Below are 26,815 nucleotides of genomic sequence, written 5' to 3' on the forward strand. Positions count from 1 at the left end.
ATGGGTGAAAAAATGTTTCCTCATCTGTCCTAAATGGTCTACCCCTTATTCTTAAACTGTGACCCCTGGTTCTAGACTCCTCCAACATCGGGAACATTTTTCCTGCATCTAGCTTGTCCGTGTTGGAGATTGTCATTGTTATACTTTTATGATGTGAGTATTACTGGTTGCTTATCACTATATGTCTGAATGTTGTCTAGTCTTGCTGCATGCGGCAATGAATGAGTTGTGAATAGATAGACACTAAATGTTGGAGTAACTCAGCAGGATAGGCAGCATCTCTGGAGAGAAGGAATAGGTGACGTTTCGGGTCGAGAACCTTCTTAGGACTGATCTTTATTGTTCTTTCATGTCCATCATCCATGTTTCAAATGTTACATCGCTGTCATCGTCTGTCCTGAAAAGGGCGCAAGCTTCCGGCGACAATCAGTGGGAGTGAATAGAATTGATTATTGTACATTCCATTTTGAAGCTCGTGATGGGAGGAAGATTGTAAATGAAACAACTGAAGATGTTTGGGAATAGAATACTACCTCTGGTAAATCCCACAAGGATGTCCTGAGGCACTGATAATTCTCATTCAATAGTCACAACCATCTTCCTTTGTGACTCCAACCTTGAGTATTTTCACCTTGATGTCCATTAACCTCAGTTTTACCAAGGCTCTTAAATGTTGCAGAAGGTTGAATGTTGCTTGGTGTAAAGGGCAACCACTTTCACATTGCTTCTGGAATTCATCTGTTTCATCCATATTTGCAACAAGGTTGTGATGAGATCTGGCACCAATTTAGTCCTGATGAAGCCCAAATAGGGCATCAATGCTCAGGTTATATACCATTTGATAACATCATTATAGGGGGCTTCAATCACGTAATTGAGCAAGGTTGGGCAGTAATGAACTGAATTGGATTTGTTCTGTGTGTGAATAGAACATGTCAAGGCAATTTTTGGTTGTTGGATTTGTGCCAGTGTTGTATACTGGAGCGGCTTAGCATAACTGAATCTGGAGTACATCTTTAGTGCTATAGCTGGAGTGCCAGCTCGTCATCCCTTTGCCTTCACTGATTTTACTTCTCTCAGCCATTTTTTTTAATATCACATAGAGTAAATCAAATTTGCTGAAAATTGAAATGGTAGGGACATCAGGAGGAAGTTGAGCCGGATCATTTATTTTAGGTGAACCAAGGCTGCCAAAGTTCTAGCTTTATCGTCAGCACTTACCTGCTCAGCCATACTTCATTAAGAATAGACACAAAGTGCTGGAGTAACTCAGCGGGTTAGGCAGCATCTCTTGCGAAAAAGAATGGGTGACGTTTTGTGTTGAGTCCCTTCCTCAGTCTGAATTTATGAGTCAATCTTAAAGGTTAGTCTGGAGTCACATTAGAGGAGATTGTTGAACCAGATAGATGAGTTTCACAACAACGCAGTAGTTTACGGTCACCATACTAATTAGTTTCAAATTCTTGAATTTGGGTCTCTAGATTGCCAGTCTGGTAACTCAATTGCTGTACCACCACCATACCCTGTAATCTATCTTTATATTCTTGATCTGCGTGGATCGATAAATATGTAAAATATGTAATTTTTGTGGTCAAGAAAGTGTTTCTTGCGTTCATAGCCAACACAAAAATTAAACAATGTCATCGATTTAGGAATACGGAGGGTGAGGAGAAAGACCTCAGGAACATGGCATATAATATTGTGGGCAGGTGCTCTTTGTACTGTAAAATAGGAAATTCTAATGTAAACCTTATTTGGTGAATTTTGGAATCCAGTCATAACAGGAGCATTATTCAAAAAGCCGAATATAGAAAGTCAGAAGCACTAACAGAAAATGCCGGAAATGTGCAGCAAGGTGGTTAATATTTGTGGTGAGTGCAGATGTATTCATACATGCACCCATCTTCAGTTTGCAAGAATGCACCAATGTTGTACGTCACAAAACTGGCACTGTCTGATTTGTCTCTTCAGCATTTTCTGCTTTTGTTTCATGAATATTTCCTACATTTGTGAAATTAAACCGTAGCAGTCTTAAATTAATTTTCAGGGTGTTCAAACCTATGTGCAATTTTATAAAGATAGAACTGATATTGCAACACATTTTTTTATTTTTTATTTTTTGTCTCTACAGTGAAACTAAAAGATTCTTTTGATCTATTAACTTATGTCTAATTCTGTGGCACTGTTACCATGGTCTATGATTGAAGAAACTGATGTTGAAGTTTTTTTGATGTTCACTGATGAACTTCCACTTGAAGGAATGTTTGAACTGCAGTGTTCTGAGTGTTAAGTACCTGAAAATGATTAGACCTCAGGCTTTTTCTTTATTTTAAAGGTAACCTTTCTTGAATTCAGTTCAAGAATTAGCACTAATCTTCAAATAACAAGCATGTTATTTTGGATTTGTCTCCTCGCATCCCAAGCTATTCCATGAAAATGACTTCCGATCCACAAATGTTAAAATGCTTCTGGCTGCCTTGGCTGTTTTATCAAAGGGAGCTGAGGGAATGCTGTGTGTTCTGTTTCACAGAGACATGGCACACCACCAGCTCTCCAGACTCAGCCGTCCAACCTGAAGGTTTCTCCATCCATCGTATGGACCGAAAGCAGGCATCTGTGAAAGGGAGAGGTGGGGGTGTCTGCCTCATGGTCAACTTTTCATGGTGCTCAGATGTGGCAGTTCTGTCTAACTCCTGCTCTCCGCACCTGGAACATCTGGTGGTGAAGTGCTGCCCCTTCTACCTCCCGAGGGAATTCACCTCCATCATTCTGACCGTGGTCTACATCCCAACCCAGGCAGACGTCCGTCTAGCATTGGAGGAGCTGCACGCTGTGGTCAACAAGCACCAGTCGGCATACCCCAAAGCCTTTACTGCCATAGCTGGGGACTTCAACAAACCCAACCTGAAAAAAATCACTCCCAAACTACCACCAACATGTCGCCTGCAGCACCAGAGGATTAAACACCCATGACCATTGCTATACGATCATCAAGGATGCCTATTGCTCTTTCCCTGGCCCTCACTTCGGGAAATCTGACCATTCAGCAGCGCTGATCTTCCTGCATACAGGCAGCAACAGAAGAGCGCACCCCCAGAGGTGAGGATTGCATAGAGCTGGTCTGGGGAGGCAGAGGAACAACTATGGGACTGCTTGGAGTCAGTAGACTGGGCAATGTTCAAGGACGCCTGAATAAATTTGCCACAGTCGTTGCAGACATTTCCATAAGGAAATGTGTGGGGGACTGTGTTCCTGCAAAAATCATCCGAGTGTTCCCTAACCAGAAGCCTTGGATGAACCAGGAGATCCGCATTCTTCTGAAGACCAGATCCTGGGCATTCGGGTCTGGTGACGAATAAGGCTACAAGAAGTCCTAATATGACCTTGACAAGGCCATCAAAAAGGCCAAAAGGAACCTCCGCTCAAAGCTGGAGGATGGGATGGATGTTCGGCAACTGTGGCAGGGCTTGAATGCCATCACCCCCTACGAGGCGAAATCTGGAGGCAGCTCAAGCGACAGCGAAGTATCACTCCCTGACGAGCTCAATGTTTTCTACGCACGCTTTGATAGAGAAAAAACATGTGCCTTTCCCAGTATTACAGTCACGGAAGATCCTTCGGGGGGTGGGGGTGTGAATCCTCGGAAAGCGTCTGGACCTGATGGTATACCCGGTCGAGTTCTCAAAACCTGTGCAGACCAACTGCCTGGAGTTTTTGCGGACTTTTTCAACCTTACATTATTGAGGTCTGACGTTCCCACCTGCTTTAAGAGGGCATCAATAATACCGGTGCCCAAGAAGAGTAAGGTGACGTGCCTCAGCGACTATCGACCAGTGGCACTAACGTCCGTGGTGATGAAGTGCTTTGAGAGGTTGGTTATGGTGCATATCAACTCCTACCTCACCAAGAACCTCGACCCATTACAGTTCACCAACCATCACAACAGGTCAACGGAGGATGCAATCTCACTGGCTCTCCACTCTGCACTGGACCACTTAGACAATCAAAAAAACACTTGCGTCAGGCTGTTGGTTATAGACTACAGCTCGGCATTCAATACCATCATCCCCTCCAAGCTGGTTCCCATGCCCGAGCCAGCTGCCTGCCCCTTTTCTGGGGTTACGTCCGCGCCTGGGTGATATATTTAAAAAAAGCTGGTTCCCAAGCTCAAGGAACTGGGTCTCTGCGCATCCCTCTGCAATTGGATTCTTGACTTTCTCATCCACAGACCATAGTCTGTTAGAATTGGCAGAAATACTTCTTCCTCGTTAACAATCAGTACGGGAGCACCTCAAGGCTGCGTGCTCAGCCCCCTGCTCTACTCAATCTATACTCATGACTGTGTAGCTGGACACAGTGCGAACTCCATCTTCAAGTTTGCCGATGACACCACCGTTGTTGGACGAATTACAGATGGTGATGAGTCAGAGTATGGAAGTGAGATCGACCAATTGACCAAATGGTGCCGGCACAACAACCTGGCTCTCAATATCAGTAAAACCAATGAACTGATTGTGGACTTTAGAAGAGGAAAGATGAGGACCCACAATCCTGTTTATTTCAATGGTGGAGAGAGTCAAAAACATCAAATTCCTAGATGTATATATTTCCGAAGATCTTTCCAGGACCCAGCACACTGATGCAATTATAAATAAAGCATATCAGCGCCTCCACTTCCTGAGAAGATTATGGAGATTCGGTATGCCAGAGAAGATTCTCTTGAACTTCTACAGGTGTACAGTAGAGAGCACATTGACTGGTTGCATCATGGCCTGGTTCGGCAACTTGAACGCCCGGGAGCGGAAAAAACTGCAAAATGTTGTGAACACTGCCCAGTCCATCATCGGCTCCGACATCTGAAGGGATTTATCGGAGTCGCTGCCTCAAAAAGGCAGTCAGCATCATCAGAGACCCACACCATCCTAGCCACACACTCATTTCACCCCTGTCATCGGGAAGAAGGTACGGGAGCCTGAAAACTCTAATGTCTAGGGTCAGGAACAGCTTCTTCTCTACAGCCATCAGGATATTAAACACTACAATCTCAAATAAGCTCTGAACTTCAATAGATTATTTTTATTATTATTATTATTATTATTATTAATTATTGCACTACTATTATTTGTTTTTGAGTGTGTGTGTATATATGTGTATATATATGGATGTGGATATACATGTATGCGTATGTGTGTACTTGTGGGGTATGTGTATATATACTCACTGAACTTTTTTTTCTCTCTCCTTCATATTGTTCACAGTGTACTATGTTTACTAATTCTGTCGTGCTGCAGCAAGTAAGAATTTCATTGTTCTATCTGGGAACATGACAATATACCACTCTTGAATCTTGACCATCGCCACCCCTCCCTAGACAAACCCCCTACATTTCATCCACTGGTCCCCAAGCCACATAAGGAGAAACTATTCTGTCTGTAGCATTATGCCAATTATAGAACTATAGAATTTTTGAACTCCCATCTTGTCGCGATCCTGAAGATTTTGTTAAATGAGTATTTTTTTAATTGAGTATTTTTCTGTCCATCAACGTAATATCAAATAGTTTCAACTCCATAAAGTTGAAACTCGTAACAGAAATATAGATGACAAATTTGTTTGGAGGTGTTTTTCTGCATTTCTACTCAAAATCATTTAGTCAAACATTCATCAATAGAAACCATTACAATTGGGCAGTGTTTTAATTTATTGGTCAACTTATTAAAATCCCGTGATGTATTCTGGGTTGGTAATGGTGCAGTTGAAAATGGGTTTATCATTAAAAAATGTATTTTTAACGCTATCAGTCCGAGACTTGAGAGTGATCTTGATTTTTAAATGACTGAAAATAACTTTTAAATTATAGTACCATTTGGATGAAATGTACTGAAAAGGACACTGGGAATGAGCAGAAAGATAGTTTTGAATGTGTAGTTTGACGATGAAGTAATGTTGGCTAAAGGCATCATCTTTGGGATCTTCAAATCTGAAGAGGTTGAAGCTTTAAAAAAAATGCTGCTTTGCTTAAATGTAGTGGGAGCATGGTTTCCACAAATGTTTCGATATCTGACGTTACCTAACCAACTTAAAAGGTATGTTTGTTTGATTGCCAAAAGTGAAACAGTATTGTACCATTGAGAAGACCTCACCTGGAGAATTGTGTACAGTTTTGGTCTCCTTCCTTGAGAAGATATATTTGCCATAGTGAATGTGTAGCAAAGGGTCACTGTACTTGTTTCTAGACTGGCAAAACTATTGAGGAGAAATAGGGTAAACAAGGCCTGAATTCTCTCAAGTTTACAAGAATGAGAGGGGAGCACTTGATGCATACAATATTCTGGGTCAGACAGACTGGATGAGCGGGGGATATTTGACAGCAAAGAGGAGGGATGACCATCTCAGCATACAGGACAAGACAAGCAGGACTGAGATGAGAAAAAAAATCACGAAAAGGGTATAGAACCAATGTGATTCTCTAGCACAAATAGCGATTAGTGCCGAGTAGCTGAGTATGTGTAAGAAAGCGATGGATTTTTGGATCCAAAGAGTAGTAAGGGATTCGTGGAGTGAGCGGGAATGTGGTATTGAGATAGTGGATCAGTCATGATTGTATTGAATGCAGAGTGACTTGTAAAACCAAATGGCCTACATCTGCTCCTTGTTTCTATTTCTCTGAATGAAATAAATGATACAATAATATTCCACTTTGGAGTAAGAAATCTATCGCGTCTACCACTTTTTAAGCTGTATTTTTTGCATTGAATCATATTGGCAGAAGTTTACAGATATTATATTTTGGAACTGTTCAATAAAGTAATTTAGGAAAGTTTAATTGGACATTTTTTTTCCTTCTAGTCTGGAACAGTGAAAGAATTTAAATAAGTATGATGTTCCTTGAATTAATTCAAAGAATAGGCAATTTACCTCTTACCATTCTCAAGAGTGATTTTGAGTCATAGAGTTATACAGCATAGAATAAGCCCCTCGGCCCACTGAGTTTATGCTGACCATCATGCCTATCCATATTAATCCCACTTTTCTGCTATAGTTCTATATCGAGCACCATGTGGTGCTGGCTCGAAGGGCCAAATGGCGGCCTCCTGCACCCATTTTCTATCCCTCTATGCCTTGCTGATTACAGTACTTTCCCAGGCACCTCTTAAATATGCTGCTACTACCTCCCCAGGCAGCTTACTTAAGATATTATCTACTCTTTGTATAAAGAATTTACCACTCAGATCCAGTTTAAACCATTTCCTTCTCACCATAAACCTATGCCCTCTAGTTTTCAAGTTTTGGTCATGCTCTGTAGTATGAGAAATGGACTCTGTCTACCTTGTCTATGCCTCTCATAATTTTATATACCTCTGTCATGTCATCTCTCTGCCTCCTTTGCTCCCGGGAAATCAGAACCAGTCTTTCCAATCTCTCTGTACCCCTCTGACTCTCTGTTCAGCAACACTTGGCAGGGCCATACCATTCACTGTGTATATCCTGCCCTGGTTTAACATCCCGACATTCATCACTTTGCATTTGTGTGAGTTAAATTCCATCTGCCATTCTTTTTCCCACTTTTCCAGGTCATCAATATCCTTTGTAATCTTGGACATCTTTCTTCCCTGTCCACAATACCACCATTTAGATTCGCATCCAAATCATTAATATCTGCAGGAATATTTTCTTTCCTTTTGGGTTGTCTATTTGGGGTATGCGTACAGTAATTACATTTTGATTATCTTCCTCTTCATCCCCTTTTTCGTGGCAACTATTGATCCTGGATTAAGTGCAATAATTGGTTTCTTCACAAAATCACATTTTCATTCTCGTGCTCCTCTTCGCCGTCCTCTGCATCATGCAGGCATGAGCTAGTGTATTGACCATATTAGGACCAATTTTTCTGTTTGCTAATGCTAGCATTTTGCTGGGAAAATTTGAACATGTCAAATCGTATATTGAGAAGTCAAGGAATTGAGATAGGTACTGGAATGTTTGAATCTTAAATTTGGATTACCAAACAGCAAGGGGCAGGGGAGTGGGGAGGATCCTACAGTTTTTCAATGCGGATTCCAATCTCTAACCACACTTTCTTCTGTGCTGTGATTCCATTTTAGATGCATTTAAGCCGTCACCAGTGAACTTGAGCTTGTCCCGTTCATTTCACATTGACCCACATTGTCTTCCAGAAAAGAAAACTGCAGTTTAATAATATTCATCTCTTTTCTGAGACATTTTGTGTCTGTCTTTCTAATCTCCTCGCTTTCAACCCTACTGGCAAAGTCTCATTGTTTCTGTAATTCTATAATTTTGTAGGCTCCAGGCATTTTGCTGCCTATGATCTCTAATTTCTTCCTGAAATTTTTTCCTCTTTAAGGGCATCAAAGGTTACAGGGAGAAGGCAGGAAATGGGGTTGTGAGGGAAAAAAATAGATCAGGAATGATTGAATGGCAGAGCTGACTCAATGGGCCGAATGGCCTGATTCAGCTCCTATGTTTTATGGTCTTTTCCTTGTAAGTTTCTTAAAGCTAAACTCTTTTGACCTAGCTTTGGCCATTTGGTTTATTATTTCCTTCTATATCAGATTTCATTTAATAATATTCTCATGAAATGCCATGGACATTTTCCTACGTTAAAGATACTGTATAAATACGAGTTATTGTTATTGAGGTATCCAGTCTTTGATGTTAGCAATTACATATATAATGTAGATCACATTGATTACATTCTTCTCCCAAGCTTTTCGGAGATGAAATTCTTTGGGTTGTGGCATGCACAACAAACATATCTATAAAAGTGATTACTGTAATATCTATTTTTTTCCAGAAGTCATATATATAGTCTGAATATTTTTTTCTGCAACATTAAGCAGTGATCACATCTGGGGAAGTGGTGCTAACTAATTTGCACAGTTGAAACTTAAGCACCAGGGATCTTTGGTTCTCATCGACATCATCTAGCTTTTTATTTTTAGACTTCATAGCTTATGAACCAACGTTGGCATCATAATCATCCCACGTAAACAATATCAAGAAAAAACTATTCCATTTTAAATGTACTATTCCTTGGCAGAACTCTGTGACTTAGATGACTGCTTCCATATTTTAAAAAAATTGTATGCATGATTTGTCCTTTATATTTAGATTGTAGTATAATATTTCACAATATATCTGTCAGAATTTATTTGTCCTGAAGTGTACATTTGACCAGTCAAAATTTTGCCTGTGGCATGCATTTTGAAGAATTCAACCTAAATACTTGCATTATAGCATGTTTTCATTTTTAAAAAACTACCAAAACACTGAAAATTCAAAGGCCAAGATGTTGGGCATTAAGCTTCCATTAAAATGTAGCCATCCCTCAATATATCTGCACTGGTGAAACGATTCAGTGTTTATATGGGATGTGATTTGATGCCCAATATTCCCTGGTGGATGTTGAATATAGTTGTTGGGCCCTTGGTATCTTATCTATTTTCTAAATGATCTTCACCATCCATTATCTCTTTATGATCTAATTTCTTAAATAGAGTCATTTTACATATAAGATTCCAAAAATCTACAACTCTGAAGATATTCCTCCTTTCTTTGCGTAACCCTTGTCTTGAACATGATGGGTAGCTCTGTGCTTCCCTACCACCTCTCAGTACCTACACGGTCAAAGATACAATGAAACTGTGATGAAATGTATCATTTTTTAAACTCTCGAGAATATAAAACTGATCTACTTATTCTCTTTTCATAGGATAAACTCCTTATTCAAGAAGTCAAATTAGGCAACCTTTGATACAGTACTTCTAAGGCAAATATATACTTCCTTACGCAAAGAGATTGAAACGTACGGAATGTGTTATCTCACCAAGAGACTAAACAATTTGCATTAAGACTTCATTTCTTTTGTCCTCCAAGCCTATTAAACGCTGACATTTGGTTTCCCAATTCTCCCTTGCTTATGTGACTCATGTGCAAGCATTTCTCGCCACTCCTGCTGAATACCAACATTTCCTTACCGCTTTCAATTTTCTTGTCAGATAAGATAAGTTCACATTTCTCCTGTATTCCATCTGACACATTTGCACCAATGCAACTTGGTGATGCAGAATTGTTGCAAATACGTCTCATTTTCACACCATGCTTTTGTATTATTGGCAAATTTGAACAATTGACACTTGATTGTTTCGTCTAAGTTATCGATGAGGCTCTTGCACTGATCTTGAAGAGTGACGTATGAACAAGAAACTGCAGATGCTGGTTTACAAAAAATGGCACACAGTGCTGTAGTAACACAGCGGGGTCAGGCAGCATCTCTGGAGAACATGGATAGGTGATGTTTCGGGTTAATAGGTTGATACAGATGATGGTTGGATAAAGCCCAGAGATGTATACGTAAGGATTGTACAGTTGTGAGTTGTAAAGCTAGAGGAAGGAATGTAGGTGGAAGGGGAGAAATCGGTGGAACAGTACCTCGTGTTCCACTTGGGTATAAAGGATATTTGAACATTGAATTTTCTAATTTTAGATGCCTAACCTCAAACCTCCCCCACCTCTCTTCCCAGTGCCCCATCTGGACATGCACCCATTTCCCCCCTCCCCCTCACCTTCCACCTATGTTTCTTCCTCGGCAATCACAATTCGCTCTTCTATCCTTATTTTATACTCTTTGGCCTTTCATCTCTGGCCTTTGTCTAACTATCTGCCTCTCAAAAATTTCCCTTGTGTGTATCCACCTTTAACTCGCTGGGTAGGAAAGAACTGCAGATGCTGGTTTAAATTGAAGGTAGACACAAAATGCTGGAGTAACGCAGAGGGACAGGCAGCATCTTTCTCGCTGGGCTTTGTCCTGCCCCCTCCTTCTTTTCAGCTTTCCCTCCCCTCCCTGCCCCCCGCCCCCCCACACCACAATATGTCTGAAGGGTCTCCAACCCGAAATGTCAGGTTGTTCTCCATGTTCTCCAGAGATGCAGTATTACACACTGAGTTACTCCAGCAGTTTGTGCCTTTTTCTGATACAGTGCTGCATTACTTTTGCGAGACTTTGCGAGATTGTTCCCTGTAAAAAGATTGCACGACTTAAGCAAAACACCACCATTGTTTTCACACCTAATATCATTGCAGCATCGCGGACAATGCGAGTTATAAATATTGAAATTGCAAAACTGCTGTGAGCGTCAAAAAGGTTGAGATTTATTCAAGAGTTAAGAGTGTTTTATTGTCATATGTCCTGCAGTGGAGAATTTAAATTCTTACTTGCAATAGGTTAGAGGTTAGGTTTTGTGGTAGAAATGATAAAATTGATAGCTAACAGCAGGATTCTCAAAATGTAACAAAATATCTAACGATTGGCATCTAACAATTGGGTTGATACATTAGGATGGGCCTCTTAATTAATTAAGTTTGGGTCACATCTTTATTGTGGTGTAATAATTTAGTCCTTTACAGAAGAATGTGAATAAAATTAACAAAACTACAATCATACATCAATCTGCATGTGGTTGAGATCAGAATGGAAGAAAGGCATAAAAGTTAAAGGCTGGTAAGGACATGGTGCCTCAATTTGAACACACAGATGACAATGTTAAATTTAAAGCGTTAGCTGGCAATGAGTTGGTCATAGTTGGTGATCGTATGGTTAAATGGGGCTACTTGTGAATTAGGATATACCTGTAATAAATTTTCTGAGAAACTCTTAAGGATGTGGCATGTTCAGGGTGTCAACCAGAAAAGTCACAGATAGTTGAGTCAAGAGCAACAAATGCACATATTAGGGTTTTGGCAACAGATGAACTGAGTTGGAGGAGAAAATGGGCGATATTGCATTATTGTGATCAATAAATAATTAAGTTTTCGTAAATGCAATTAAACTATGTTAAGTTTTCACGATTTGGATCTGTGCTCTCTAGAATTGGTCTGGGGGGATTTCCACTCTTAATGGAGATCCTGAGAATAACGTGATTATATTTCCTTTCAACGGGAAAGACATACAGTTGTGGTTTAAAGATGAAGTCTCCATATCTGAACTGCTGAATTAATTTTCAAGGTATGAGGGAAAGAGCTGGAGAATGAAACTGACTGGATTGCTTTACACTGGCGTGTCCTACCTTCTGCATTGAGGATTCGGTGTTTAATGATGCCTAGTCTTTGATTGTAGCAATATTTCATCTATTATTAAAGTACACTGTTAACAAAGCATCTGAGACCGATTGTTAACTGTAGTGATTTTTTGAGAAATTCATTTGATATTACGGGGAGACCATAAAGTTTAGTTAACGATTTCATAATATATCCCAATATAAATCATAGGTGGTTTCCAGCATTTATTTTCTACTGTTTAATTTCAGATTTCATGCTTCTGCATATTTGTAATCTCTTAAATCCTAGGAGCAGAATTAGGCCATTAGGCCCATCAAATGTACTCAATTCAATCTGCAATTCAATCATGGCTGATCTTTCTTTCCCTCTCAGCCCCATTCTCCTGCCTTCTTTCTCCCCACAACCTTTAAGGAATTGTATTACCAATAATTAATGCCTAATTGTTTATATCAAAGATCTCACCATTTCACATGAAATGTCATCTTTCATCACCATAATATGGTCGTCTTAGCAAGATTTAAAAAAATCTTCTCTGCTGTTTTCATTGCCATTGGCTGTAGATTTTGGGTGGCATCCAGCTGCATCCTAAGGCTAGGGCGATCAGCAATGAACTTCTATTGACTCTTTGTTAGTGAGTGCAGTTTTAACATCTGCTGCCTTAGTGCCAAGTTTTCATAATTATTCTTTGTGGAAGAACTATAGAAGAAAAGCTGTAATCTTATTGAAACAGTTGCAGCACATTATTTTACTAAATTATTATATCTTGTAGGATGTTGGAAACAACTTTTTTTTCTTCCCCGTGGAGATTGTTTTCTATTTTGCCTAAAAATGAGCTTTTCTTCATGTTTCTGTGTGAATGTATAAAGTATCGGCTAACTGAAGCAGAACTCTAATCCAGGGACACTGCAGTAAATTCTAACATTTTGATCTATTCATCTCAAACATGGAATCTTTATCTGTGCTCACTACTGGCCTGAACATTATCTTTCTCTGTATTTAATTGCTTTTATATGTATTTGTATGCATGCATGCCGTTGTCCCTAAATTAGTTTTTGTCCTTGTATACTCCTTTAATCCTATAAGAGATTTGATTGGCAATTGTACACTGCACAGAAAGCTTTTCTGCAGTTTCTATCCAGAGAAAAACTCATCTAGGCCACCCGCAAGTTAGTAACACTTGACTGAAGGATACCTGTGCATATGAATGAGCACCCAGATTATTAAATTCAAAGGTACTTGCATTCCTGCAAATGGCAGAACTAGTTTCCTACCCATTTTTAGTAATTGTTCTCATCAGTCATGGCTGATCATCCAAAACCAATACCCCGTTCCTGCTTTCTCCCCATATCCCTTCATTTTGTTAGCCCTCTGAGTTACATCTAACTCTCTTGAAAACATCCAGTGAATTGGCTTCCACTGCCTTCTGTGGCAGATTCCACAGATTCGCAATTCTCTGGGTGAAAAAGGTTTTCCTCATCTCAGTCCTAAATGGCCTACCCCATATTCTTAAACTGTGACCCCTGGTTCTGGCCTTCCCCAACATCGGGAACATTTTTCCTGCATCTAGCCTGTCTAATCCCTTAAGAATTTTATATGATTCTATAAGATCCCCTCTCATCCTTCTAAACTTCAGTGAATATAAGCCCAGTCGATCCATTCTATCATCATATATCAGTTCCACTATCCCGGAAATTAACCTGGTGAACCAACGCTGCACTCCCCCAATAACAAGAATGTCCTTCCTCAAATTAGGAGACCAAAACAGCCACAATACTCCAGGTGTGGTCTCATCAGGGCACTGTACAACTGCAGTAGGACCTCCTTGATCCGCAAATCCTCTGAAGATTGAAGATCAAATCCGCTATGAAATCCAACATGCCATTTGCTTTCTTCAACGCTTGCTGTACCTGCGTGCTTACTTTCAGTGACTGATGTACAAGGACACCCAGGTCTCGTTGCACCTCCCCTTTTCCTAATCTGACACCATTCAGATAATAATCTGCCACCTTGTTCTTGTCACCTCACATTTATCCACATTATACTGCATCTGTCTTGCATCTGCCCACTCGCCCAACCTATCCAAGTCACCCTGCAGCCTGGCTCAAGGGCAAAATTGATTTATGGATGTCTGTAAAAAAGGAACCTTTTCATTGCCCGGGGGAGGAAACTGTAGTGAAGTATACTGTTCGCCGCTCAGATTTCCAGATTGTCCCAAAATGTGCATCTTCCATTTTCTTGACTTCACTGAGTTTCATGAAAACCGTCCCATGTTGGTGAAAATTTGACCTAAAAATGTGCTGTAAACCATTGTTATAATTTCAGTTATGTTTTTTGAATTTCTGTGTTTTAGTTTATGTATAATCTGTCTCAGCAGCATGTAATATGTACATAAAGGTATTGGATGAGGTGTTGATAATAGTTGCAGATTTCATGGCTGTAAGAATCCAACTTGTTTCTTTTTGATATGGGAGAGCAGTGTTTTTTTCCCCTTCATTTGGTGTATTACTTTCTTTCATATTCTCTTATTTATGTAAATTTCCCCGGTGTGGAACGAATAAAGGAATATATTGAAACAAAGCTACTATGATTAATTTTTCACAAGCTTATCTAAATCATACCAGTTTGTTCCGGTGCCGCGACAGGGTCATATGATTCACATTAGGGTTTGGAATCAAAACCTGGTTATCCTTATAGACAACGGCGTAATCTCAATCTCTGGAAAATAACTGCTATCCAGATATTTAAGACTAAATAATTGTATAATCATGTACTGTTTTAATGCTTTAGATATTTGGTGTCTTACTTTCTAAGATTCAATTTTTAGAAAATGCTCCCTACCTTTAATTATTATGTGCATAATATAAGAAAATAATGCTGGTACAAATCGAAGGTATTTATTCACAAAATGCTGGAGTAACTTAGCAGGTCAGGCAGCATCTCAGGAGAGAAGGAATGGGTGACGTTTCGGGCCGAGACCCTTCTTCAGACTGATGTCAGGGGGGCGGGACAAAGGAAGGATATAGGTGGAGACAGGAAGATAGAGGGAGATCTGGGAAGGAGATGGGGAAGAGAGGGACAGAGGAACTATCTAAAGTTGGAGAAGTCGATGTTCATACCACTGGGCTGCAAGCTGCCCAGGCAAAATATGAGGTGCTGTTCCTCCAATTTCCGGTGGGCCTCACTATGGCACTGGAGGAGGCCCATGACAGAAAGGTCAGACTGGGAATGGGAGGGGGAGTTGAAGTGCTCGGCCACCGGGAGATCAGTTTGGCCAACGCGGACCGAGCGCAGGTGTTGAGCGAAGCGATCGCCGAGCCTGCGCTTGGTTTCGCCGATGTAAATAAGTTGACATCTAGAGCAGGGGATGCAATAGATGAGGTTGGAGGAGGTGCAGGTGAACCTTTGTCTCACTTGGAAAGACTGTTTTGGTCCTTGGATGGAGTTGAGGGGGAGGTAAAGGGACAGGTGTTGCATCTCGTGCGGTTGCAGGGGAAAGTGCCCGGGGATGGGGTGGTTTGGGTAGGAAGGGACCGGTGGACCAGGAAGTTATGGAGGGAACGGTCTCTGCGGAACGCAGAGAGGGGAGGGGATGGGAAGATATGGCCAGTGGTGGGGTCCTGTTGTAGGTGACGGAAATGATTATTATGTTACGTGGTAATTGCGACACTCAACAGGATGTTCAGCAGGTCAATGTCTCTAAACACTTGCAAGTTTGTGAAAATGATAAACAAAATTTCAGTTGGTGGTGGTTTAAGACTATTCAACGTTTGCAACATAAGAAATATTTTAGGTAAAAAAGAATTAAACTGCACATTGTTTTACATGTGCCTGCAAGTCTTAACTATATTTCTTTCCCTCGGGCATTAATATCTTTTAAGAAGATTTCCTTTAAGATTGTATATTAGATAGCTTGTGGTTTGTATGTTCTAGCTGCATAAATATTGCAAATGTGTAAACTGGTTTAATTTTTGAAGTTGAATTTGTATTTTTGTTTAAATTGAATTTTTCTCAAGGCTTGGTTTTATTTCATCCTCGCAGTTCTGTCTACATTGGTACAATTATTGATTTTAAAAACCTTCCTTGCCATAGAAGACGTATTTTTTTATTCAGCGATGAACTGTTCTGTTAATTAACAATGGCTTAAGCAAATTTTAATGCCTCCTGGATGCATTAAATTAATTTTGTATCCCAATGAACATAAGGTTGTTAACCCAAAGTAAAGCTACGTTTGGTAATAAATCAACATTTGTGACCAGACTGACTTTTGAAAAGTATTCATCAATGCTCTTCCTTTTATTTCCACCTGGTTCTCGTGTGTAGAAGTTGCACGTGGGCGTTTGGAAAGGGGAAAAAACCTGTCAAATGATGGGCAGCTTAATAGTTATCACTTGAATTTGATACAGCCTCGAAATTCATTCTACATTGCTACATTTTACTGGCAAAGGATCTTGATAAACATTGTTTGCAGGGAGAATAAAATGGGATTTATAGATGAAATTATCTTGCAGGACAGGAAATGAATTAGATAAGTACAGCTGTGCCTCAGGGCAGTTATTATCCATTATATTTTCAATTTGGTGCAACCAAGGGCTCAATTTAAAGAGCACAGTATGTCCCAAATAATTATATTTATCTAAATGATCCACAATTTTTTCTGGGATTAAGACTCAAATTTGTACACCTGGAACGGATCATGTGTGCGTCATTGCTGTTGTACAAGAATTGACACGCTAAGCATTCCAGAGAATAAGTTTGTTCCTCAACTGGTTAGGTTTGTTTTGTGGTCACAAATGTAGAGGTTATTTGACAGACATGTTGCAATTTAATGTAATTTGAACCATTTTTAATGTATTGTTACTGTGATACTCTAACCCATTCTTGTAATATCCTATTATCTAAAGCATTTATTTGCCAGAAACTGGGAGGGAGAAATATCACTTTGGGAGAATGTTAGCAGGATATCCTGTGCTCCTATACCAAGTAGTGGATTAATAAAATAGTTTTATGTTGTGTATTCAGGACAAGTTTAATGCTTTATTACTTGTTTTTTTTCTCGGCTGCTGACTTTAGACTATAGAGTCCACGTCAACCAGTAATCACCCCGTACAGTAGCATTCTTCTACACATTAGGGACAATTTACAACTTTACCAAAGCCAATTAATAGACAAACCTGTATGTCTTTGGGGTGGGAAGAATCCGGAGCATCCAGAGAAAACCCATGTGGTCACAGGGAGAACGTACAAACTCCATACAGACAGGATCCGTAGTCAGGATCGAACCCAGGAACCTTGCAGTGTAAGGCAGCAACTCTACCGCAACGCCACCCAGCTGTTGTAATGAAACTGGCTAACAATTTGTATTTTCATGAAAGAATTCTCGACTTTTCTCAGCTTGATTGCTTGACACTTTTGTGCGTTAATTTAAATTTGTTATACCTTTACAATTTTTCTAATATTTTTATCATCCTGAGGTCATGGAGAGGTTTTAGTTTTAGTTTTTTTTAAACTGTTGTACACCACTTCTGCCTCTTCAAATTAAACAAAATTAATTAATTCTAACTAATTTTTATACAATTTTATATGTTTATAATTTTATACAATTATAAACTTATTATCCAGGTCTTTACATACCATTTTATGTGCCTTAATTTTTTTGGAAGGCTTCCTGTATTAATTTTGTCATGGTGGTGTTATTTCTGTTTATGGTTCTTTCTTGTGCCACAGGACTTAATAGCAGAGAGGACAATTATTATCCCAGCCTTAAAATCAAATATTTTAGTTTGGTTTAGAGATACAGCGCAGAAACAGACCCTTCGGCCCACCAAGTCCACGCTGACCAGCGATCCCAGTACACTAACACTATCACACACAAGGAAAAATATATAATTTTTACCAAAGCCAATTAACTGACAAACCTGTATGTGTCTTTGGAGCATGGGAGGAAATTGGATATCCTGGAGAAAACCCATGCAGGTCATGGGGAGAACGTACAAACTCCGTACAGACAGGACTTGTCAGGATCGAACCCGGGTCTCTGGTGCTGCATGTCAGCAGCTCTGCCGCTATGCCACTGTGCCGCCCACTTTCCTGATGAGACCCCTCTTTTATTCCAGTTCATTCCAAAAAATTCCAGTTTTTGCAGTGTGCTGCTGGGAGTTCAAGGTTTTTGACTCGGTGACAGTCTATGAATTACAAACTGTCCAAATTGGAATGATACTTAACTAGGAGATGGTGTTCCATCTTGAACTGCTGCGGTCATTTCACAGAAGCCAATCATCTTGTCAAATGTTATTTGCCTAGAATAAATCCATGCTGTCTGACTACATATTCATCTATTTATTTATTTATTTATAATGGATTTGTATGTGTACATATGTATACATATGTATCTCCACAGATATAAAATTATAATTAATTGGATCACACTGTTTTTTTTGTATCTGAAATTCTTGTAGTCTTGTAGTCTATGGTTACTTTGGCATCCTGTTTTTTTTTATAGTCTACAGTTACTTTGTGTTCCTATTTTTAAAAGTTAATGTCTGCCTTTAAGATGCGAGAAACTGAAGTGGGAAAGGAGAAGTGAAATGTTGTCAATTGATTAGTGATGCCTTCTCCCGTGCTTGTATATTTCTGATTTCTGTGTTTAATTGGCTGTAATAAATGTGATAAAACTCTGAGCTATGAGAAAGTAACCTGACTTCCCATTAGTGGTGCCTTTTGTGTGATCTCATTAAGTTCCATAATGACTTTCAGCGAATAGAAGGTATTTCCTCTCTTCAGCAAATAGACTTCTTTTGTGGCGTAGCCACTGTTGTTTTTAGGAAATCTAGCAGCGCATGTTTTTAGAAAGTTCTCACAAACCATGCAGTCTTGGAAATATGATGGTTTATGGTGTATTGTTTGTGTTCGGAGTAGACCAACGTCCCGGTTCCCTTCTGGGGTTCATGGAGATATTTTTGGCATCTTGGCATTTTAATCGTACTTTATTGCTTCTCAGGAAATGAGTGTGTTTGAAGCAAAGGAGTTCAATGGCTACTTAAGTGCTTTTTTTCCTATTTATTTAGAGTCTTAATGCAGACTTCAGTATTATTAATTCATCTTTATCCAATTATTTTCCCTAGAGTGACCAGCAGCTGGATTGTGCCTTGGATTTGATGAGGCGTCTTCCACCTCAACAAATTGAGAAAAATCTCAGTGATTTGATTGATTTGGTGAGTACAGATTGAAAACATTGACCTATGTATTTGAGTTGAGTGTATGCTGGAGTTGTCACTACCTGTCACTTTGGTTTTGTGCAAGCAGCAGAATGATTTTTTAATATTACAAAAAGTGCAAATATTGGAGCTCTAAAATAAAACCAGAAAATCTTTAATTATGCAATTGTTCTGTTAGCAGTTGTAGGTAGATCGGAAGAGATAAAGCAAGTCTCTTTTCAGGTTGATGTTAAATGTGGTATGGTTGTTTTCTCTATATTCAAGTATTTTTATTCTAATGCCTCAGACTTGTCCAAATTTAGTATGGCTATCCCTGATGTTATCACATTTAGAATAACTCATTTCTGTGACTAGTAATCAGAAAGTCTACTTTACTCTAGTAATCAGAAGGTCTACTTTAGTACACGAAGATTCACTAATCTCAAAGAGTTGGAATTCAAACGGAGAAAATATGTTCAGGGATTCAGTGAAGATTTGTGTTTTTTTTTGCCTGTTCCAGAAAATACATTGGAAAATACGGTGTTACTCGACAGAATGATAACCACGGGTTAGAACGAGACATTTGTTTGGAGCTGCTTGAGTTGTAAAAAGTTTTGGATAATCTATTGCATATGTTTTATAGCATCACTAGAATGGGTGCAGGAAAAGCGCTTCTTGAGAATCCAATACAAACTGCAGACCCTTAAAGTTAGACAACCTAAAATACAACCTTAAACCTAAATCGATCAACCGGCCTGGAAGCATCTGTGGGGAGACAAACAGAATTAATGTTTAGAGTTAAAGGTAGACACAAAATGCTGGAGAAACTCAGCGGGACAGGCAGCATCTCTGGAGAGAAGGAATGGGTCACGTTTCGGGTCGAGACACTTCTTCAGACTGATGTCAGGGGAGTGGGCGGGACAGAGGTAGAATGTAGTCGGAGACAGTAAGACTGGTGGGAGAACTGAGAAGGGGGAGGGGATGGAGAGAGAGGGAAAGCAAGGGCTATTTGAAGTCAGAGATGTCAATGTTCCTACCGCTGGGGTTTAAGCTACCCAAGCGAAATATGAAGTGCTGGTCTTCCAATTTGCGCTGGGCCTCACTCTGACAATGGAGGAGGCCCTGGACAGAAAGGTCAGATTGGGAATGGGAGTTGGAGTTAAAGTGCTGAGCAACCAGGAGATCAGATAGGTAAAGGCAGACTGAGCGGAGGTGTTCAGTGAAACGATCGCTGAGCCTGCGCTTGGTCTCGCCGATGTACAGAAGTTGACACCTGGAACAGCAGATACAGTAGATGAGGTTGGACGGGGTGTAAGCAGGAATTTCTGGGCATAATCCAGAAGATACAGGATCATTTCATTCCAAAGAGGAAGAAAGATTCTAAGGGAGTAAGAGGCAACCGTGGCTGACAAGGGGAGTTAGAGATGGAATAAAACTAAAAGAAAAGATGTATAAGATAGCAAAGAGTAGCGGGAAGCCAGAGGATTGGGCAACTTTCAAAGGACAACAGAAGATAGCAAAAAGGGCAATAGGGGCTGACAATATGAGGTATGAAGCGAAGCTGGCCAAGAATATAAAGAAGGAGAGTAAAAGCTTCTTTAGGTATGTTAAGAGAAAAAGATTAGTAAAGGCAAATGTGGGTCCCTTGAAGCCAGAAACGGGTAAAATTATTATGGGTAACAAGGAAATGGCGGAAGAGTTGAACAGGTACTTTGGATCTGTCTTCACTAAGGAAGACACAAACAATCTCCCAGATGTACTAGTGGACAGAAGATCAAGGGAGACAGAGGAACTGAAAGAAATTTGCATTGGGCGAGAAATAGTATTAGGTAAACTGATGGGACTGAAGGCTGATAAATCCCCAGGGCCCGATGGTCTGGATCCCAAGGTACTCGAGGAGGTGGCTCGAGGAATCGTGGATGCATTGGTGATCATTTTCCAATGTTCAATGGATTCAGGATCAGTTCCTGTGGATTGGAGGGTAGCTAATGTTATCCCACTTTTCAAGAAATGAGCGAGAGAGAGAGAGAGAGAGAGACAAAACGGAATTATAGACCAGTTAGCCTGACATTGGAGTGGGGAAGATATCCAATAGACAATAGACAATGGGTGTAGGAGTAGGCCATTCAGCCCTTCGAGCCAGCACCGCCATTCAATGCGATCATGGCTGATCACTCTCAATCAGTACCCCGTTCCTGCCTTCTCCCCATACCCCCTCACTCCGCTATCCTTAAGAGCTCTATCCAGCTCTCTCTTGAAAGCATCCAACGAACTGGCCTCCACTGCCTTCTGAGGCAGAGAATTCCACAACTTCACCACTCTCTGACTGAAAAAGTTCTTCCTCATCTCCGTTCTAAATGGCCTACCCCTTATTCTTAAACTGTGGCCCCTTGTTCTGGACTCCCCCAACATTGGGAACATGTTTCCTGCCTCTAATGTGTCCAATCCCCTAATTATCTTGTATGTTTCAATAAGATCCCCCTCATCCTTCTAAATTCCAGTGTATACAAGCCCAATCGCTCCAGCCTTTCAACATACGACAGTCCCGCCATTCCGGGAATTAACCTAGTGAACCTACGCTGCACGCCCTCCATAGCAAGAATATTCTTCCTCAAATTTGGGGACCAAAACTGCACTCAGTACTCCAGGTGCGGTCTCACCAGGGCCCGGTACAACTGTAGAAGGACCTCTTTGCTCCTATACTCAACTCCTCTTGTTACGAAGGCCAACATTCCATTGGCTTTCTTCACTGCCTGCTGTACCTGCATGCTTCCTTTCATTGACTGATGCACTAGGACACCCAGATCTCGTTGAACTCCCCCTCCTCCTAACTTGACACCATTCAGATAATAATCTGCCTTTCTATTCTTACTTCCAAAGTGAATAACCTCACACTTATCTACATTAAACTGCATCTGCCATGTATCCGCCCACTCACACAACCTGTCCAAGTCACCCTGCAGCCTTATTGCATCTTCCTCACAATTCACACTACCCCCCAGCTTAGTATCATCTGCAAATTTGCTAATGGTACTTTTAATCCCTTCGTCTAAGTCATTAATGTATATTGTAAATAGCTGGGGTCCCAGCACCGAACCTTGCGGTACCCCACTGGTCACTGCCTGCCATTCCGAAAGGGCCCCATTTATCCCCACTCTTTGCTTTCTGTCTGTCAACCAATTTTCTATCCATGTCAGTACCCTACCCCCAATACCATGTGCCCTAATTTTGCCCACTAATCTCCTATGAGGGACCTTGTCGAAGGCTTTCTGAAAGTCGAGGTACACCACATCCACTGACTCTCCCCTGTCAATTTTCCTAGTTACATCCTCAAAAAATTCCAGTAGATTTGTCAAGCATGATTTCCCCTTCGTAAATCCATGCTGACTCGGAATGATCCCGTTACTGCTATCCAAATGCTCAGCAATTTCGTCTTTTATAATTGACTCCAGCATCTTCCCCACCACTGATGTCTGACTAACTTGTCTATAATTACCCGTTTTCTCTCTCCCTCCTTTCTTAAAAAGTGGGATAACATTTGCTATCCTCCAATCCACAGGAACTGATCCTGACTCTATAGAACATTGAAAAATGATCTCCAATGCTTCCACTATTTCTAGAGCCACCTCCTAAAGTACCCTGGGATGCAGACCATCAGGCCCTGGGGATTTATCAGCCTTCAGTCCCATCAGTCTACCCAAAACCATTTCCTGCCTAATGTGGATTTCCTTCAGTTCCTCCATCACCCTAGGTTCTCCGGCCCCTAGAACATTTGGGAGATTGTGTGTATCTTCCTCAGTGAAGACAGATCCAAAGTAACGGTTTAACTCGTCTGCCATTTCTTTGTTCCCCATAATAAATTCCCCTGTTTCTGTCAGTCAATTATTAAAGAGGTAATAACGGTGCATTTGGATAGCGGTAAAAGGATTGGTCCAAGTCAGCATGAAATTATGAAGGGGAAATCCTGCTTGACTAATCTTCTGGAATATTTTGAGGATGTGACAAGTAAAATGAATGAAGGAGAACCAGTGGATGTAGTGTATCTAGACTTTCAGAAAGCCTTTGATAAGGTACCACGCGGGTGGTTGGTGAGCAAAAGTAGAGCACATGGTATTGGCGATAGGGTATTGACATGGATGGAGAATTGGATGGCAGACAGGAAGCAAAGAATAGGAATAAACGGGTCCTTTCAAGTTGGCAGGCAGTGGAGAGTGGAGTGCCGCAAGGCTCGGTGCTGGGGCCGCAACTATTTACAATATATACATAATTTGGATGTTGGAATACGAAGTAACACTGGCAAGTTTGCGGATTTCAAAGCTGGGTGGTAGTGCAAACTGCGAAGAGGATGTTAGAAGGTTGCTGGGTGACTTGGACAGGTTGAGTGAATGGGCAGATGCAGTATATAATGTAGATAAATGTGAGGTTATCCACTTTGGCGGCAAAAATAAGGAGGCAGATTATTATCTCAATGGTGTCATATTAGGTAAAGGGGAAGTGCAACGAGACCTTGGTGTCCTTGTACACCAGTCACTGAAAGTAAGCGTGCATGTATAGCAGGCAGTGAAGAAAGCTAATGGCATGTTGGCCTTCATAAAAGGGGGATTTGAGTACAGGAGCAAAGAGGTCCTTCTGCAGTTGTATATGGCCTTGGTGAGACCACATCTGGAGTATTGTGTGCAGTATTGGTCTCCTAATTTGAGGAAGGATGTCCTTGCTATTGAGACAGTGCAGAGGAACTGTCATATGAGGAAAGATTGGAAAGACTAGGCTTGTATTCACTGGAGTTTAGAAGGATGAGAGGGGATCTTATCGTGATGTATAAAATCATAAAAGGACTAGACAAGCTAGATGCAGGAAAATTGTTCCCAATGTTGGGGGAGTCCAGAACCAGGGGACACAGTCTAAGAATAAAAGGGAGGCCATTTAAAACTGAGGTGAGAAGAAACTTTTTCACCCAGAGTTTTGTGAATTTGTGGAATTCTCTGCCACAGAAGGCAGTGGAGGCCAATTCACTGGATGAATTTAAAAGAGAGTTCTAGGGGATAGTGGAATCAAGGGATATGGGGATTGATTGTGGATGATCAGCCATGATCACAATGAATGACGGTGCTGGCTCGAAGGGCCAAATGGCCTCCTCCTGCACCTATTTTCTATGTTTCTACTCTGGTTACCATGTGTGGCTAAAAGGAACATATCCATAACTATGCCTGTGGTGTCAATGTGTGTACTAACAGTTCATGAATTTTCATCATCATATATATACAGCCGGAAACAGGCCTTTTCGGCCCACCAAGTCCGTGCCGCCCAGCGATCCACGTACATTAACACTATCCTACACCCACTAGGGACAATTTTTACATTTACCCAGCCAATTAACCTACATACCTGTACGTCTTTGGAGTGTGGGAGGAAACCGAAGATCTCGGAGAAAACCCACGCAGGTCACGGGGAGAACGTACAAACTCCTTACAGTGCAGCACCCGTAGTCAGGATCGAACCTGAGTCTCCGGCGCTGCATTCGCTGTAAAGCAGCAACTCTACCGCTGCGCTACCGTGCCGCCCTTGGAATAGGTTAATAAATTTGCAGGTAGCTCAATTGCACGATCATCCACAAATAAGACATCCAGATTTTATTTTGTTCAGACACATTCTGCGCCTTCAGACACAGTAAGGATGGCATATTGGCACAGAGGTAGATCTGCCTCAACGCCTAGGACCCGGGTTTGATCCTGATGCTGTTTGTGTGGGTTTGATGCTGTTTGTGTGGATTTTGCATGTTCTCTCTGTGGCACATGGGTCTCCTCCGGGTGCTCCGGTTTCCTCCCACGTCCCAAAGATGGTTTGTAGGTTAATTGACCTCTGTAAATTGCCTCCAGTGTGTCGGGAATGGATGAGAAAGTGGGATAACAGTGCGAATGAGTGATTGATGATTGGAGTGGACTTGTGGGCCTAAGGGTCTGTTTCCATATTGTATCTTTAAAACTAAAAACTAATGATCACAGAGCTGCCAGGTTTTTAGTAGCAGTTAATAACAATTAAAACAGCTAATAACATAACAAATTAATAATTAAAAAACATTTAGATGGGTACATAGACAGGAAAGATTTAGATGGCTAAGGACCAGGCACAGACAAATGGAACTAGCTTCGATGGAGCATCTTTGTCAGAATGGACAAGTTACGCTGAAGGGCCTGTTTCCATGCTGTATATCTCTGACAATTAATGTCCTTCAGGATAGTAAATCTGCCATCCTTTCCTAGTCTGGTCTGTATCTCCTAAGGCCACCCACCTCATAAATATCCTCTGAATTGGCCAAGCAGGTCTCCCAGTTAGGGATGGGCAATAAATGCTGGCTTTGCCTTCATTGGCCAGATCCAGAAAAGAATTGAATAAAATAAATTGATTTTGGTTTTCCTCCAGGAAATGTAGCAATTAGACATAAACTCGAGGGAAAAGCTAAAACATTCTGGATTCTTTTTTTAAAATCAGATAAGCAATATTGGACTTTCACAGGGTGTGCTCATTATAGTAACATCCTAACAGTTTATGGTGTGTACTATAATATTGGAATATGACACTGCACCTATGATTTAACAGTGATAATTGCTTGCATGTAGCTGCTGAATTTAGTTGGTTTTAAAATATTAAACACAGAATTACATTGGATTATTGTGGTTTTGAAGAGGGGACTTGCATAGAAAACCTAAAAGGCAATACGAGGAGAAAAGATGAGGTACGAGGGTAAACTAGCCAATAATATAAAGGAGGATAGCAAAAGTTTTTTTAGGTACGTGAAGAGGAAAAAAATAGTCAAGGCAAATGTGGGTCCCTTGAAGACAGAAGCAGGGGAATTTATTATGGGGAACAAAGAAATGGCAGACGAGTTAAACCGTTACTTTGGATCTGTCTTCACTGAGGAAGATACACACAATCTCCCAAATGTTCTAGGGGCTGGAGAACCTAGGGTGATGGAGGAACTGAAGGAAATCCACATTAGGCAGGAAATGGTTTTGGGTAGACTGATGGGACTGAAGGCTGATAAATCCCCAGGGCCTGATGGTCTGCATCCCAGAGTACTTAAGGAGGTGGCTCTAGAAATAGTGGAAGCATTGGAGATCATTTTTCAATGTTCTATAGATTCAGGATCAGTTCCTGTGGATTGGAGGATAGCAAATGTTATCCCACTTTTTAAGAAAGGAGGGAGAGAGAAAACGGGTAATTATAGACCAGTTAGTCTGACATCAGTGGTGGGGAAAATGCTGGAGTCAATTATAAAAGACGAAATTGCTGAGCATTTGGATAGCAGTAACGGGATCGTTCCGAGTCAGCATGGATTTACGAAGGGGAAATCATGCTTGACAAATCTACTGGAATTTTTTGAGGATGTAACTAGGAAAATTGACAAGGGAGAGTCAGTGGATGTGGTGTACCTCGACTTTCAGAAAGCCTTCGACAAGGTCCCACATAGGAGATTAGTGGGCAAAATTAGGGCACATGGTATTGGGGGTAGGGTACTGACATGGATAGAAAATTGGTTAACAGAC

The 26,815-nt window shown here is 40.8% G+C and overlaps 1 protein-coding gene across 1 annotated transcript in view; it reads left to right on the forward strand.

The window, feature by feature from the left end:
• Nucleotides 1–26,815, forward strand: part of capzb (capping actin protein of muscle Z-line subunit beta) — a 97,991-nt gene that overhangs the window by 10,685 nt on the left and 60,491 nt on the right. The window contains exon 2 of the mRNA XM_078424983.1: nucleotides 19,200–19,289. Within this exon, the coding sequence (XP_078281109.1) occupies nucleotides 19,200–19,289 (90 nt within the window). The remainder of the gene's footprint in view (nucleotides 1–19,199; nucleotides 19,290–26,815) is intronic.

Source organism: Rhinoraja longicauda, chromosome 30 (assembly GCF_053455715.1).
Source record: "Rhinoraja longicauda isolate Sanriku21f chromosome 30, sRhiLon1.1, whole genome shotgun sequence".
Classification (NCBI taxonomy): Eukaryota; Metazoa; Chordata; class Chondrichthyes; order Rajiformes; family Arhynchobatidae; genus Rhinoraja; species Rhinoraja longicauda.